Raw genomic sequence first — 12353 nt, 5'->3', positions numbered from 1 at the left:
ATACAAAAGCTTGCCGTCGCGACATCGATGAGAACGTAACGATGAAACTCTGCGTATATTCAAAGTGTGGAAGGCGGAGGATTGAAAAGTCTTAGAGAAACACCATGGAAAAATAGCGATTCGGCGCGTTCTCGTCGACGTTCCAACGGCCGAGCCGCGTAACTTAAGAGTCTAAGAGGTCGGCCAGACACTCACCGGCGGTAGTGGTGGCCGGTGTAGCCTGCACGGCGCCACTAGCGTGCTGCTGTTGCTGGGGCGGAAACATCGCAGTTGGATGAAGAAACAAGGATCCGTACATCATGTTCTCGTCGGACTGCTGTTGCTGTTGTTGCTGCTGCTGCTGCTGCTGATGGTGGCCGGTGGGCGTCGTGCCGGTAACAGCCGAATTGGCGTTCGCGGCAGCGACGCTGGCCGGGAGGATGGGAGCACCGGGTGTCGGTGGCACGAGGGTGCCGTCTTCGACGGCGACCCTCACCGACTCGATGTGCCGCCTGGAGAAGACGTGCTCCTGGAGGGGGGACTTGGGCGAGTACCGGACCCCGCAGAGCCGGCACTCGTCGGGCCCCGTGGGTCCCCGATGCGGCGGCACGGCCGAACCCTCGGCTGGCAGACCTGCCGCCAAGCGAGCCTTCTTTTCCTTGGCCCTCGCGTTCTGGAACCATACCTGCAACTCGGCTTCATTAACTCGCTGATCTTTCCTCCGCTGCAAGATGGGGAATGGGGATGCTGCTCACCTGGACGACGCGCTTCGGCAGACCGATCTCGCGCCCGAGCATCTCGCACTCGGCCATCGTCGGCGTCTTGTAGTCGGAAAACAAGGACTTCATCACCTTCACCTGGGTCGCCGACATCTGGGTCCTGTACCGTTTTCCACCGCCACCGCCACCGCTCTGACTGCCCCCGATGTTGCCACCCCCCATTTGACCTCCGCCACCGCCGCCCCCAGCCACCCCGTGCCTCGAGCTCTGGGTGCTGGAAGCGGGACTCGCGGGGCCGCTTTCGTCGTCCAGGAATTCCGTGGTCTCGCTCATGCTGTCCTCGTCGCACATGCTGCGCTCCGAGAGGTCGGTCAGGGGTCCGCAGTCGCTGCCGCTTCTTAGATGACTCCCGTGGTGCTCGTCGAGGAGCCCGCTTAGTCCCCCAAGGCTCAGTTTGACAGGCCTACTAAGGTCGACTGGTTTGCTAAGGTCGAGGGGCGACTCACCGGTGCTGGTAGTCTGCTGGGTGCCGGCCTCTTGTTTTCCGTTACTGGTGTGGGCCTGAAGCTCGCTAATGTACCGTTTCATCGACTCCTCGTAGTACTTCTTCAGGGAAGCTTCCATCTCGGTGTTGAAGGGTGGAAAAAGCGGCGGCATCATGTTCGGCGTGCTTGGATTTGAAGGGGCCGATTCCATAGATAGTTCCTCGTCCGGTATGTTGTCGATGTTGACCTCGCCGCGCGCCACCTGATCGGCGTGCTTGCTGCTCAGGTGGGACTCGAGGGCAGATTTGACCTTGAAGAGGGCCGGACAGAAGGGACACCGCTTATTGATGACCTGACTGTGCGCCCGGAACTGACCTTTTCTCTCGCGAGCTCGCGTATTCTGGAACCAGACCTGAACGACACGCTTCTTCAGTCCGACCTCCCGGGCTATCGTCTCGAGCATTTTTCTCGAGGGGTTGGACTCTACCTGGTACTTCTGGTAGAGATAGTCCAGCTGCTCCGGCAGAATCGTAGTTCTCAGTCGTTTATCTTTGGGCTGTTCGGAGTGCTCGGAAGTCGCGCGACCTTCAGATCCGGTACCCTCCTCAAAGTCATCGAATTTTCTCTTCCGGTCTTGCATCATGGCTATCAGGGGATGCGGCGTTTCCGTGGTCACGCCGCTCGTTGCGTTCAGCGCCTGCTGCTGTAAAATTCCGAAGGGTGAGTCGGGCGGATAGGCAGGCGGAAAGAGTGAAGGGTTCATTATGTGAACGAGCTGATGTTCTCGCCACAATTCGAACCTCCCAAACATCAAGTTGCACTTGTCGCACTGGAAGCTCCCCTCCTTCGACTCGCTCTGCGCGATCTGCGGTTGCTGTTGCTGCGGCTGCTGAATCGGCTGGGACTGAGTCTGCTGCGGAATTGGCTGCGGAATCTGTTGGGCCTGATGATGGGGTGGCGTGGTGGTAGCTGCGAGAGGCTGTTGAAGTTGTTCCGCGAGGGCTGGAGCGTTGGGTGGATTCGCGGGGGTCGCGTTGGTAGTGGTGGTTGAGCTGCTGTTGCTGTCCTCCGAGCTGAGAACGGCCGCGACCTGGGCCGCGGCGGCCTGGGCCTGAGCGCTGCGTTTGGCGTCCTCCTCTTTGAAGCAATGGGTCTTCTGGTGTCGGATGAGCTCGTAGTACCGTTGAAACACGAGCAAGCACTTGTTGCACTGATAGTTAAGCCCAGGCGTTCTCTGGAAGCGGCCAGCGCCGTCGTCGCCGTCCCTGCCGCCTGGGGTGACGGGCTCAGCAGCCGGTTGGTTTTCGTAAACCTTGCGTGCCTTCTGCCTAGCGTTCTGAAACCACACGACAATCACACGCGGACTGAGACTAAGGAGCTTGCTGAGGTACTCGAGATCATCGTCTTTGGGGTAGGCGTTGTTCTCGAAGAACTCTTGAAGCACCTTTATCTGGTAGTCCGTGAATCTCGTGCGATTCGCCCTCTTCCCTGAACTACCGCCCGACGAATTGCTGCCGTTGCTGTTACCGCCGAACGAGTAATCCGCCGGACCTCTTCCCGGACTCAATGACCTCTGCGGCGTTAACGCCATCGCAGCCATCGCCGCCGGAACAACTCCACCGGCGCCTGGTGTTGGGCTGGCAAAATTCTGGGGAGCCAGTTTCGGCGGGAGCATCGGTGTGCTGGGGATGTTAGTCGTGGTCGTCGGCGCTAGGCTCGAGAGATCGTGGTGAAGGCCGGAGAACACCGAGCTCATGCTGAGGGCAGGCGAATGCGGTCGAGAGTGTTGGCCCCCTGAGCTGCCGGGCGAATGATGCTGCGGTTCGTCCGGATGCTGGACGTGGGATGGAGTCAATGTTGGCTGTTGTTGTTGGCAGTGAGGCGATGGTTCAGGTATTTCCTGCTTGACCTCGGGTAGCTGGGATGTCGTAATGCCAGAGGAGGGCGCAGGTGACGGCGAAGCCTGCTTGTTCGGACTCTTATCGTCGGCTGAACTGCTGCCGGAGACGCTCGAGTTCAACGGCGTGACCTTAGCCTCGCCGGTTTTCTCGTATTCCTCAAGATTCAGTGTCGTACTTGGTGGGTTGTTGAAGTTGTACGGACTGTCCTTGTTTCGCTGTCGTTCTTTGAACAGAGTGTTTCTGAACCAGTGCTTTATAACTTTCGGTGGCAAACCGCTCTGCGCTGCCATGTCAAGGATCTGCTCCTCCCCTGGCGAGTTGTTTATGTCGAAGTGAGCTCGAAGAATTTTCAACTGTTCGTCCGTTATTCGGGTCCTTGCCCGCTTCTGTGACGCGGCGGCGTTTGCCTGTAACAAAGAATAAAAAAAAAAACACGGAAATGTTTCAAGTCAAGTCGGCAATTGAGGGGTTGAAAAAGAAAAATCATTTCAAACTGACTCTGAGTGGTAAACTCACCGCAGCAGCCTGCTGTTGTTGCAATGCCAAGTGTTGCTTTGCTAAAATATCTGCCTGAGCATTGATCGGCGGATAACCGCTGGAAGCCCCCTCGTACGGTGGCGGAGGAAGCATAATAGGAACTAACGGGGGCTGAAGATTCATGGCCGCGAGAGCCGGAACGTTCAAGCCCAAAGGAAGACCCATCATGCCCATCATGAGTCCGGGATACTGTTGAAGTTGTTGCTGAAGTTGGGACGCGGCCATAGCATTGAGGGCCGCTTGCATTTCCGACATTTGTTGAGCAAGCGTCATTTGAGCATGTTGCTGCTGTTGTTGTTGTTGCTGCTGCTGCTGCTGCTGTTGCTGTTGTTGTTGCTGATGTTGCTGTTGCTGTTGCTGTTGCTGCTGCTGTGCGTGGATTTGATTAGCGGCGGGAGCAGTCGGGGTCGTCGAGTCGGTACTGGAAACTGGCGTGTTACTGAGGGCCGGTGTCGACGCAGGTGTTGTTGACGACGCCTCGGGAGTTCTGCTGGTGGACTCTTTACTCTCAATAATTTCGTCCTTCTCCTTGTCGCCACGGTGATCTTTGTCTGGACTAAGATCTTGCGGAAGACTTGACGCAGGCGTCGAGCTCCGGGGCGCCGTCGTGGTCGAGGATGAAGTGGCGGCGGTGACGACAACGGACTTCTTCTCGTACTCGCATTTGAACTGCTGCGCGTATTTTTCAAGGAATTCACGGGGTACAAGGTCTCTGTGAACCTCTTCGCAGTGAGCCTTCAGGACCCAGACGCTACTGAACTCTTTATTGCAGTGCTGGCATGTGCTGCGAGTCAACTCGGGTATCGGTTCCTCGTCACCCGGTTCCTCGCCTTCCTCTTCCCGCTCCTGAGCAGCTTGCGCAGCCAAGGCCTGCTTTTGCTGTTCCTGTTTCTGTTGCTCCTGTTGAGCCTGAAGCGCGGCCGCCGCCTCCTCTTCCTTTCGTTGGCGTCTTTGGTGATTTTCGTTGAACTGCATCACGAGGTCGAAGCCGAAGCTTTCTAGTAGATGTTTGTACATTTGTGAAGTCTTGTGTCTCGGTTGGGATAAAATGTCTTGAGCGATTGGTGCCACAGATTGTTGGGGTTGCTGCTGTTGTTGCACGTGCTGCGGGCCAGGGGTCGTCGTTATCGGTGGTGGTGATTTCGCGCTACCGGATGAAACGATTTGCTGGGAGGCGGCCAGCTGTTGAAACAGCGCCAGAGGATTACTGAATATGCAGTAGAGCTGCTGATGGGTGGCGAGTTGTTCCTGACTAACGAACAACGCGCTACACCGTGGGCAGGACAGCATGTTCCCGTTATTGCTATTACTGTTGGCGTTCGCCGTCAAATTTCCAGTGTTGCACGGCGGGCTGTTGGGACTCGTGGGAGACGGTTGCTCGATCAACGGTCGTCCGAGATCAAGCTGACCGCTAGCCGCGAGATCGGGAAGCTTGCTGGCTCTGGTCTGATGAAGAACGCTCCTCATGTGAATGTCGAGGGTACTTCCCTGGGAGTAGGCGACTTTGCAGATGTTGCACTTGTAGGGTTTCTTATCCTGGTCCTGCTGCAATTCCGGGGACTCGGTGGGACTGGCGGGCGGCACGACGGATATCAGGGTGTTGTTATTGCCTTGTTCCTGCATGGCGCGTTTCAGTTTGTGAAGATGACTTACGCTGTTGTAATGAACTAGGAGAATGTTTTTTTGCGTGAAACTCTCCTTACACACGTCACACTTGTAGGGTCTGTTAGGATCAAGGTACTTCTCCATCGGGTATGACATTTTTTCTCCTTTTCTGTGAAGCAGGGTCTTGTTATGGCCTGTGAGATAACTTTGGCGTGTGAATGCTACTTTGCACCGATGGCACTTGAACTTACGTCCGGGATCGTGATACGAGTCTTCAGCAACGGGCTGGCTGTTCAAATAATCCTCCAGAAGTCTCTGCTCCTTGTGAAGCGGCGATGAGTCGCTAGCATCGCTCTCCTCCTCGTCACCTCTAACGCAGTCTTCGTCGCCGGTTTGCTCGCCCATAATGGCTTGTCTCTTAAGCGCCTCCTCAGTCAGTGCCTGAAGCAGAGGGTGAGCGTGAAGCAGGCTCTGTTTGTACTGGGCAAGCTCGTCCTCGTGAAGGTCAGCATGAGCGGCTTCGAGGTGACGCTGAAGCGCCTGAACCGATCGAAACGAACGCCCGCACAAGGCGCACTTGGTCGCGTCTCGTATCGCGTGGTACTGCGAATGCTGTTGGAGTTTTTCTAGGGTTTTAAACGCGAGACTGCACTGCCCGCACCTGTACTTGTACACGTGTTTCTCGCTCACAGCTAGAGTCGGCGTTGTGGCGGGGTGAGCTTCCCGGTGATGTTGCTGCAGCTCTTCCAGAGAGCGGCAGATCCTTCCGCACACGTTGCACCTCGCGATTTCCTCGACCTCGTCGCCACCGCCACGTTCGCCAACTTCCTCTTCCGGCTGCTGGTGCGGTTGCTGCTGTCTGGTCACGGTGGTCGGTGACGTCGGCGTCGCCGCGGGAGTCGACGTGCTTCTTGGATTGTTGTTCAACCAGTGACTCTGGTCCACTAAGAGCAGAAGCCTCTGAAGGCCGTCGGCGTTCACCGAGTGTATCTGCATCACGTGTCTCTCGAGCGCTGATCGCTCTTTGAAGCCATCTTGGCAAAGGGGACAAAGCAGATCTGGAACAGACTCTTCCTTCACGCCGTCCGGCTTCTCTTCGGAGTCTTGAACGTGGGCCACTTGGAGGTGCTGCCTCAGTTCGTCCCTTGAGGTCGGTTGGTACGTGCAGTAAGGGCAGCAGATTTCCTCCTGCTCGGTGTCCGCCTCCTGATCGGCGTCCTGGTCTACGTCCGGTTCCTGCTTCACTTCGCTCCCGCAGTCACTGCCCTCCTCTCGCCGCTCTGCAACAATAAGATACACATTTTGCTCGTGATGCTACGTTATATCTGGGACGGATGCGAGTGATTCTGTCTGTATGTGTTTGTGTTTCCGTGAGTGAATGAGCACGGATATTCTCGATCGCCTACGGGTGTTGGTAGCTCGGTTATTTCGCTGGAGACGGTCCAGGTCACGGTTATTGATACCGGCCCCGTTAGCATGGATTTCTAAAGAAGCGTTTCGTTTAATTATGCTCCCGTTTTAATTAAAAAGAAAATCAATAGGTGCTGGACCGCGGTTATAATATACCAAATCGGTGACGTAAAACTAACGTGCGGCTGTCTGTGTGTGCAGGTATGTGCCTCTCTTCCCAGTGGGGAAATCCGGTTTCTTTTTTACGATCGTTATTACGCCTGAATTTTGATCGCCTTAATTGATGAAAATTGTAATTACTTTTCGGTTCTTCTTCTATATTACATTCTCTATCAATTGTTTTCTTATTTTGTTTTTAGGAATAACCGATTCCCGTGATCGGCGATCCCTGCGCGTGTGTGTGTTTTCGTGTGCGTACGTGCGGAATATACGATACCATGGATCATAAAGGCCTACAAACAACGCGTTGGACGCATGTGTTGTAGGCGTGCGTTTAAAACTTGTGCATGATACGTACGCCGCCGCGCCGCGCCGGGTGCTGCGCCAAGCACCCGAGACGAGCGGATGGGCCACGGGCTATATACGATTAATAAATTTCTATGGAGTAACACGACCGATAAGTTATTCCACAGGACGTTAACTGGTCACAGGTATTACAAAGTTCGGGGTGAAAGTATGGAATTAAAGAGAATTGAAAATTGAGCCGGAGGCAGCCAGTCGGCCGGCCGGCGTGGCGCGCAGATGGATGCACGGTAAACCGCGGGTCCAAAGTGCCAATAATAAAAGTTAAATTATAGATCAATGATACAAAAAATAACTAATGACCATTTCCGTGAAAAAATTTCGACTCGCGGCGCGGCGTTTACGCATTGTCCGAAACCGCATCCCATCGGGCAGCGTCAGTTGCTCAGAGTCGCGAGCGCGTGCGTATCGTTCGGTTTCGGTGGCGTGCGTACACATGCATGCAGTGTGCATATGTACACGCACATTTTCGGCACGCAGCTCCCCCCCTGCCTCTGTCGCACACATGCAACCCCCTTAGCCATGGGCTCGTACAGGTGGCGTGTGCGCTCACGAAGTGAAGAGAGACTCGACAGGCGTAGATTGTAGAACCCCGGTGAGAGTGGGCACCATATGTCACGAAATTACTATCATTCCGAGATAATTGCGAGATAATCGATCAGAGTATTCGACATTTATCTCTCAGAAGCCGCGTGGAGTTACAGAGAGAGAACGGGAATGCTCGTCGCGACGTTGCTGTAGACCTACCTATAAAACGAGCGACATGTGCTGATTTTAACCAAACCGAACGGGTACCGCTAATTACGCTAATGATTGTTGCTAATTACTGGGTACACGCTGAAAGTTTCTCGCAAGTGCGTGTCGTTTACAAGGCCAGCCAGCTAACACCGAGAGAGAGAGAGAGAGAGAGAGAGAGAGATATACGGCAGCTGACGGATAGATGGATAGATAGAGAAGAAAAAAAAATATATTTTCTAAATGGCGAAGGTTTAAATTCCATATACAAATAATAATTAACTCTACACCAGCGAATATATATACACATACTATAGGCATACGGCAAAGTTAGCGCATGATATGCCACATATGCAAAAGTTGGTTATTCCCTAGATGAATAAATACAGGGATTGTAATCGTCGAAAGAGGCGGATTTTTTTCGAAGTCGAATTTAATTCTTCGGACAAGAGAGTTTTTTTTTGCCCGTTCGTTCGTAAGCTCCTCATGATTGACGGAAGTGTATTTTCTCATCATTTACAAGGACTCACCGTTAGTAGCGTTTGGAGCTGTCGGTGTCGACGGTGCGGTGGGACTGGGCTGTTGTGCCGGGGGTACATCCGGGTCAGGTACGACCTGGAATACGTCGCCGATGTCGGTGTGCGGTGCTTCGGATCCCTGAACGCCGCTCCTCCTGTGAAGCTGGTGGAGCTGTTCCATCTGAAGATGCCTGAGCGACCTGACGTGCTGAAGGAGCGGCAGTCGATGCCTGGCGCTGAACCCGCAGAGAGCGCAGTGATACAGCTTACCGGGTGACGGGGTGTTGGCGCTGGCGTCAATGAGGTGTCGAAGAAGAAGAACCGCTGCCTCGTGCCTCGGAGACGCGGCGTGAAGGGCGAGTTTGTGGGCACTGTTCGTGTAATAATCGCAGGCGTGACACCGGAGCTGAGCAGCACCGGTCGGCGAAGCCATTCCGTACTTCAGTTTCCACTCGTTTCTGGGTCCGCCTTCTTTCACGTGGTTCACGTGCTGCAGCCGCTGAAGATGCTTGTCGGTCTTGCAGTGCAGCTGGAAGTTCGCTTTGAGATTTGTCTTGTAGGAACATAGTTTGCAGACGAAATGCCCGGCTACCAATGCCAGGATCTCGCCCTCTCTGGTCCGCGTTCTGTCAGCGGCAAGGTGATGACCCAGGGCCTCGAGCGAGTCGGTTGCGAAGCTGTTACAGACGCAACAGTGGTAGAGGTGGGCCGGGTCGGGGTCTGCGGGCTCCGGCGGCGGCTCCATGCTGTCTGGTGAGAGGCCGACGTCACTGGCCAAGTTGCCCATCGCTCCCATCCCGGTCATACCACCCATGAGGTCGGGCGGAAGCTGGGGCGGAAGTTGGCCCCCGGTCATCATCTGTATGAGAAGAGCCTGGTTGTAGGCCATGTCAGCCAGAGCCGCCTCGGCATGTTGGGGTTTGTCGAGTCCCCCGAGATGCAGAAGCTGCTCGAGCTGCTGCTGGTGTTGCTGTTGTTGCTGCTGATGGTGGTGCTGCTGTGCTTGTTGCTGATGGTGCGACTGAAGCGCCGACAGGGTTTGCATGTGCTTAACGTTTTGCTGCAGTACCAGCATGTTGTGCGTGTGCTTTTCGCTCGTCATGTGTATCCGGAGATTCCTTGCTACGTTTGTCTCGTAATTGCAAACGTCGCAGCGAAAGGTCGGCTTAGGCTTTCCCTGCTGACTGGTCTGGCTTGTTAGGTGAGGACTGTGATTTTGCTGATGATGGGGACTCCGCGTGGGCATCGGTGCATCCTGAGAGGACGAAGGGTTGCTGGTGCTAGATCCACCGCCGCCCTGCTGAAGCTCCTGCATATTGTTGAGGTGTTTGTCGCTCTGCATGTGAATGCTCAGATTTCCCTTCGTCGTCGTCGAATAGTTGCACACCTCGCACCTGTACGGCTTGTAGCCGCAGGTGTAGGTCTCACCGCGTGCTAACCGTGGATGAGGCTGGCCGGCGATGCAGTATATGCAGGAGGTCTCGCTCTCCGGGTGTTTCTCCTTCATGTGAATCTCGAGCGTCTCCTGGTACTTGTAGTGCCAATTGCACTTCGGGCATTTCAGTGTCTTGCACGAATTACGACTGTGAATTCCAGCGAGGGGACCGCCGGGTCCGGCCAGGCGACTACTTGCTAAAATAAGCTCACATTTCGGGCACTCAACGCCGCTCGGTCGTCCCTGCATGTGCTCCGGACATACGCCGATCGTCGTTCCGGTAAGAAAGTTCGGGGGCTGCTGGGTCAGGGCCGCGTACGACGACGGCGAGCCCTTCGTACTCGGCGGGGGCGACGCGTAATGGAGGGCGTTCGTCGGATCGGCGTTCTTCGCCCACGCAGCCGCGCTCACCTGGGCTCCGCTCCACTGGGGGTGCTGGCCCTGGGTCTGTGAGGTCTGCTGCTGACTTTGCTGATGGTTGTAGACGAGGGGGTGACTCGTGTGGGAGGTAGGTGTCGTGGGGGTACTCGGCGACGGCCTCTGCTGCTGGGGTTGCTGGGGGCTGCTGGGCACCCCGGGCGTGGTGGCTGGCGTGCTGGTCGTCGTCGGTGGTTCGTGCTCGTTCGCCGAGTCGACGCGCGGCTGCTGCTGGCCCTGAGACTGATTGGGCGACGACTGAGACGAGCACGTGGAGTTCGTTACGGGCTCGAGGAAGCTGACGAGCGGCTGCTTGCCGCGACCGACCCCTTGGATGATGGCCGACGCCGTCGAGTGCGAAAGCACCTGCCGCTCGTCCTCCATCAGAGTTAGCTGATGCTCGCCCTGAGCGTGCGCGACGAAGCTCTTCGCGTATCCGAAGCTGAGCTTGCAGATGAAACACATGAGGATCGGCTTGACGGGGACCGAAGCGGCGGGAGAAGGGGGCGCCGCGATTGGGGGCGGAGGTTGCTTGCCGCCCTCGGCGCTCCGGTAGCTGATTACCCTGTAGCTGTGCATGACCGGGAGATCGGGGTTCTGCTGCTGTTGCAGCGACGATGATCGCTGCTGTTGCTGCTGCTGCTGATGTTGCTGCTGCTGGTAGGCCTGGTGCGCGTAAAGTCGGGACACGTAGTAGGCGCTGGCTATCTGCGGAAATACCAGGGAATGCGGCACCGACACACCGCGTCCGTCGACTATGCAACCGTCGGGTAGAGAATGCGAGTCATCCTCGCTGAGCTCGCTCTCACCCTCGATAATGTAGGCCGATCCGTCGGGGTTGTAGACGATTTTACCGTCAAACTTTTCTACGTCACCCCCCGTCGGACTTGGACTGGGACTGGGGCCCTGCTGCGACTGCGATTGCTGTTGTTGTTGTTGCTGCTGCTGCTGCTGGCCGGTGATCGCGGTCGTCGTCATCGCGCTCGTGGCGCTCGTGTCAACGACGATCGGCGTCGGCGTTGGTATCGCGTCGCGGTTGCAGGGCTCCGTCCCCGACGGCGGACTCGCCGTCCTGGGGTGGTGGGGCTGGTGGAGAGCGGCCCCCGCCGCCGGAGGGGACCCGCCCCCACGGCCGCCCTCCTCCTCAGGGCTCATCTCCGGCTTCTCCTGCGCGTAGGAGGAATTTTGAAAGGCGCCACCGGCGCCGGTCACCCCCTGCAAGTGGTGCTGATGCTGGGCTGCAACCAGCTGCTGGTAGAGCTGCTGATGCTGGCCGATAACGCCGGGCGAGGAGGAGTGCGGCTGCGGCTGCTGTTGCTGGAGCTGGGAGGGAGGAATGTTGTGGTGTTGAAGGTGGTACTGGGGAGGATGGGGCTCACTGGAGGGCATCACCCCGAGCGGCGCGCGCCAGCCTCACATCACCCGCGGCCTCTGCGCCTGCGCCCTCCTCGGCGTAGATCCTTCGCAGGGTATCACTACTCTCGATTCGTTAGCGCCGCTGCGACCGCCGCCTGCGCTTCCACTCGTCCGACGCCCGTCCTCTTCCCCGGCGGTCCTCCTCGCCTCCTCGTCGCCTCTAATTCTCGTCCTGCCCCCGCCTTCGCTCGACGACGCTGCTTCTGTTGCTGCGACTGCTGCTACCCCGACACAACCCCAGGTCTCACCTGAAACAGTCGAAAAACACCGATTCCTTACTGATTCTAGATCCTCCTGCCGGCCACCTGTCTCCGCTACACGCCGTTAATACGGAACGAGTAACGATACGAAAATTCGTCATCGGGACGCGGGAACAAGGATCAAAAGGGTTTGTAATCTGGGGCAAATAGAGATAACGCCAAGAGACCGCAAGCTGCGTACACTCACGCGGTGACCCGACGTCGTCGTCGTCGCGATCGAAGAGGAACAAGGTTTCCACTGTCCCGGGCACCCGGGTTACGAAAAGCCGTTACAACCCGAGCCAGGCGAGCACCCGGCTCTGTTTGCGGCCCATCAACCAGACTTATCTATCGATTGGCTGTATCCTCCTCGTGTCGGCGCGAAAGCAAAATAGAGGCGATACTAAACCATTACGAATCCACGTGTACACGAAA

At 56.5% G+C, this 12353-nt stretch overlaps 1 protein-coding gene across 1 annotated transcript in view; it reads right to left on the bottom strand.

Moving 5' to 3' along the window:
* The window catches only part of LOC107219451 (zinc finger homeobox protein 4), a 169219-nt gene that overhangs the window by 64238 nt on the left and 92628 nt on the right, over positions 1–12353 (bottom strand). The window contains exons 4-7 of the mRNA XM_046735892.1: positions 8424–11927; positions 3601–6506; positions 735–3491; positions 196–664 (exon numbers count right to left, since the gene is read on the bottom strand). Coding sequence (XP_046591848.1) covers positions 196–664; positions 735–3491; positions 3601–6506; positions 8424–11652 — 9361 coding nt within the window. The 5' untranslated portion in view covers positions 11653–11927. The remainder of the gene's footprint in view (positions 1–195; positions 665–734; positions 3492–3600; positions 6507–8423; positions 11928–12353) is intronic.

Source organism: Neodiprion lecontei, chromosome 3 (assembly GCF_021901455.1).
Source record: "Neodiprion lecontei isolate iyNeoLeco1 chromosome 3, iyNeoLeco1.1, whole genome shotgun sequence".
In the NCBI taxonomy this organism is placed as follows: Eukaryota; Metazoa; Arthropoda; class Insecta; order Hymenoptera; family Diprionidae; genus Neodiprion; species Neodiprion lecontei.
Note: the sequence above shows the minus strand (reverse complement) of the source record. Positions and strands in the feature narration are given on the sequence as shown.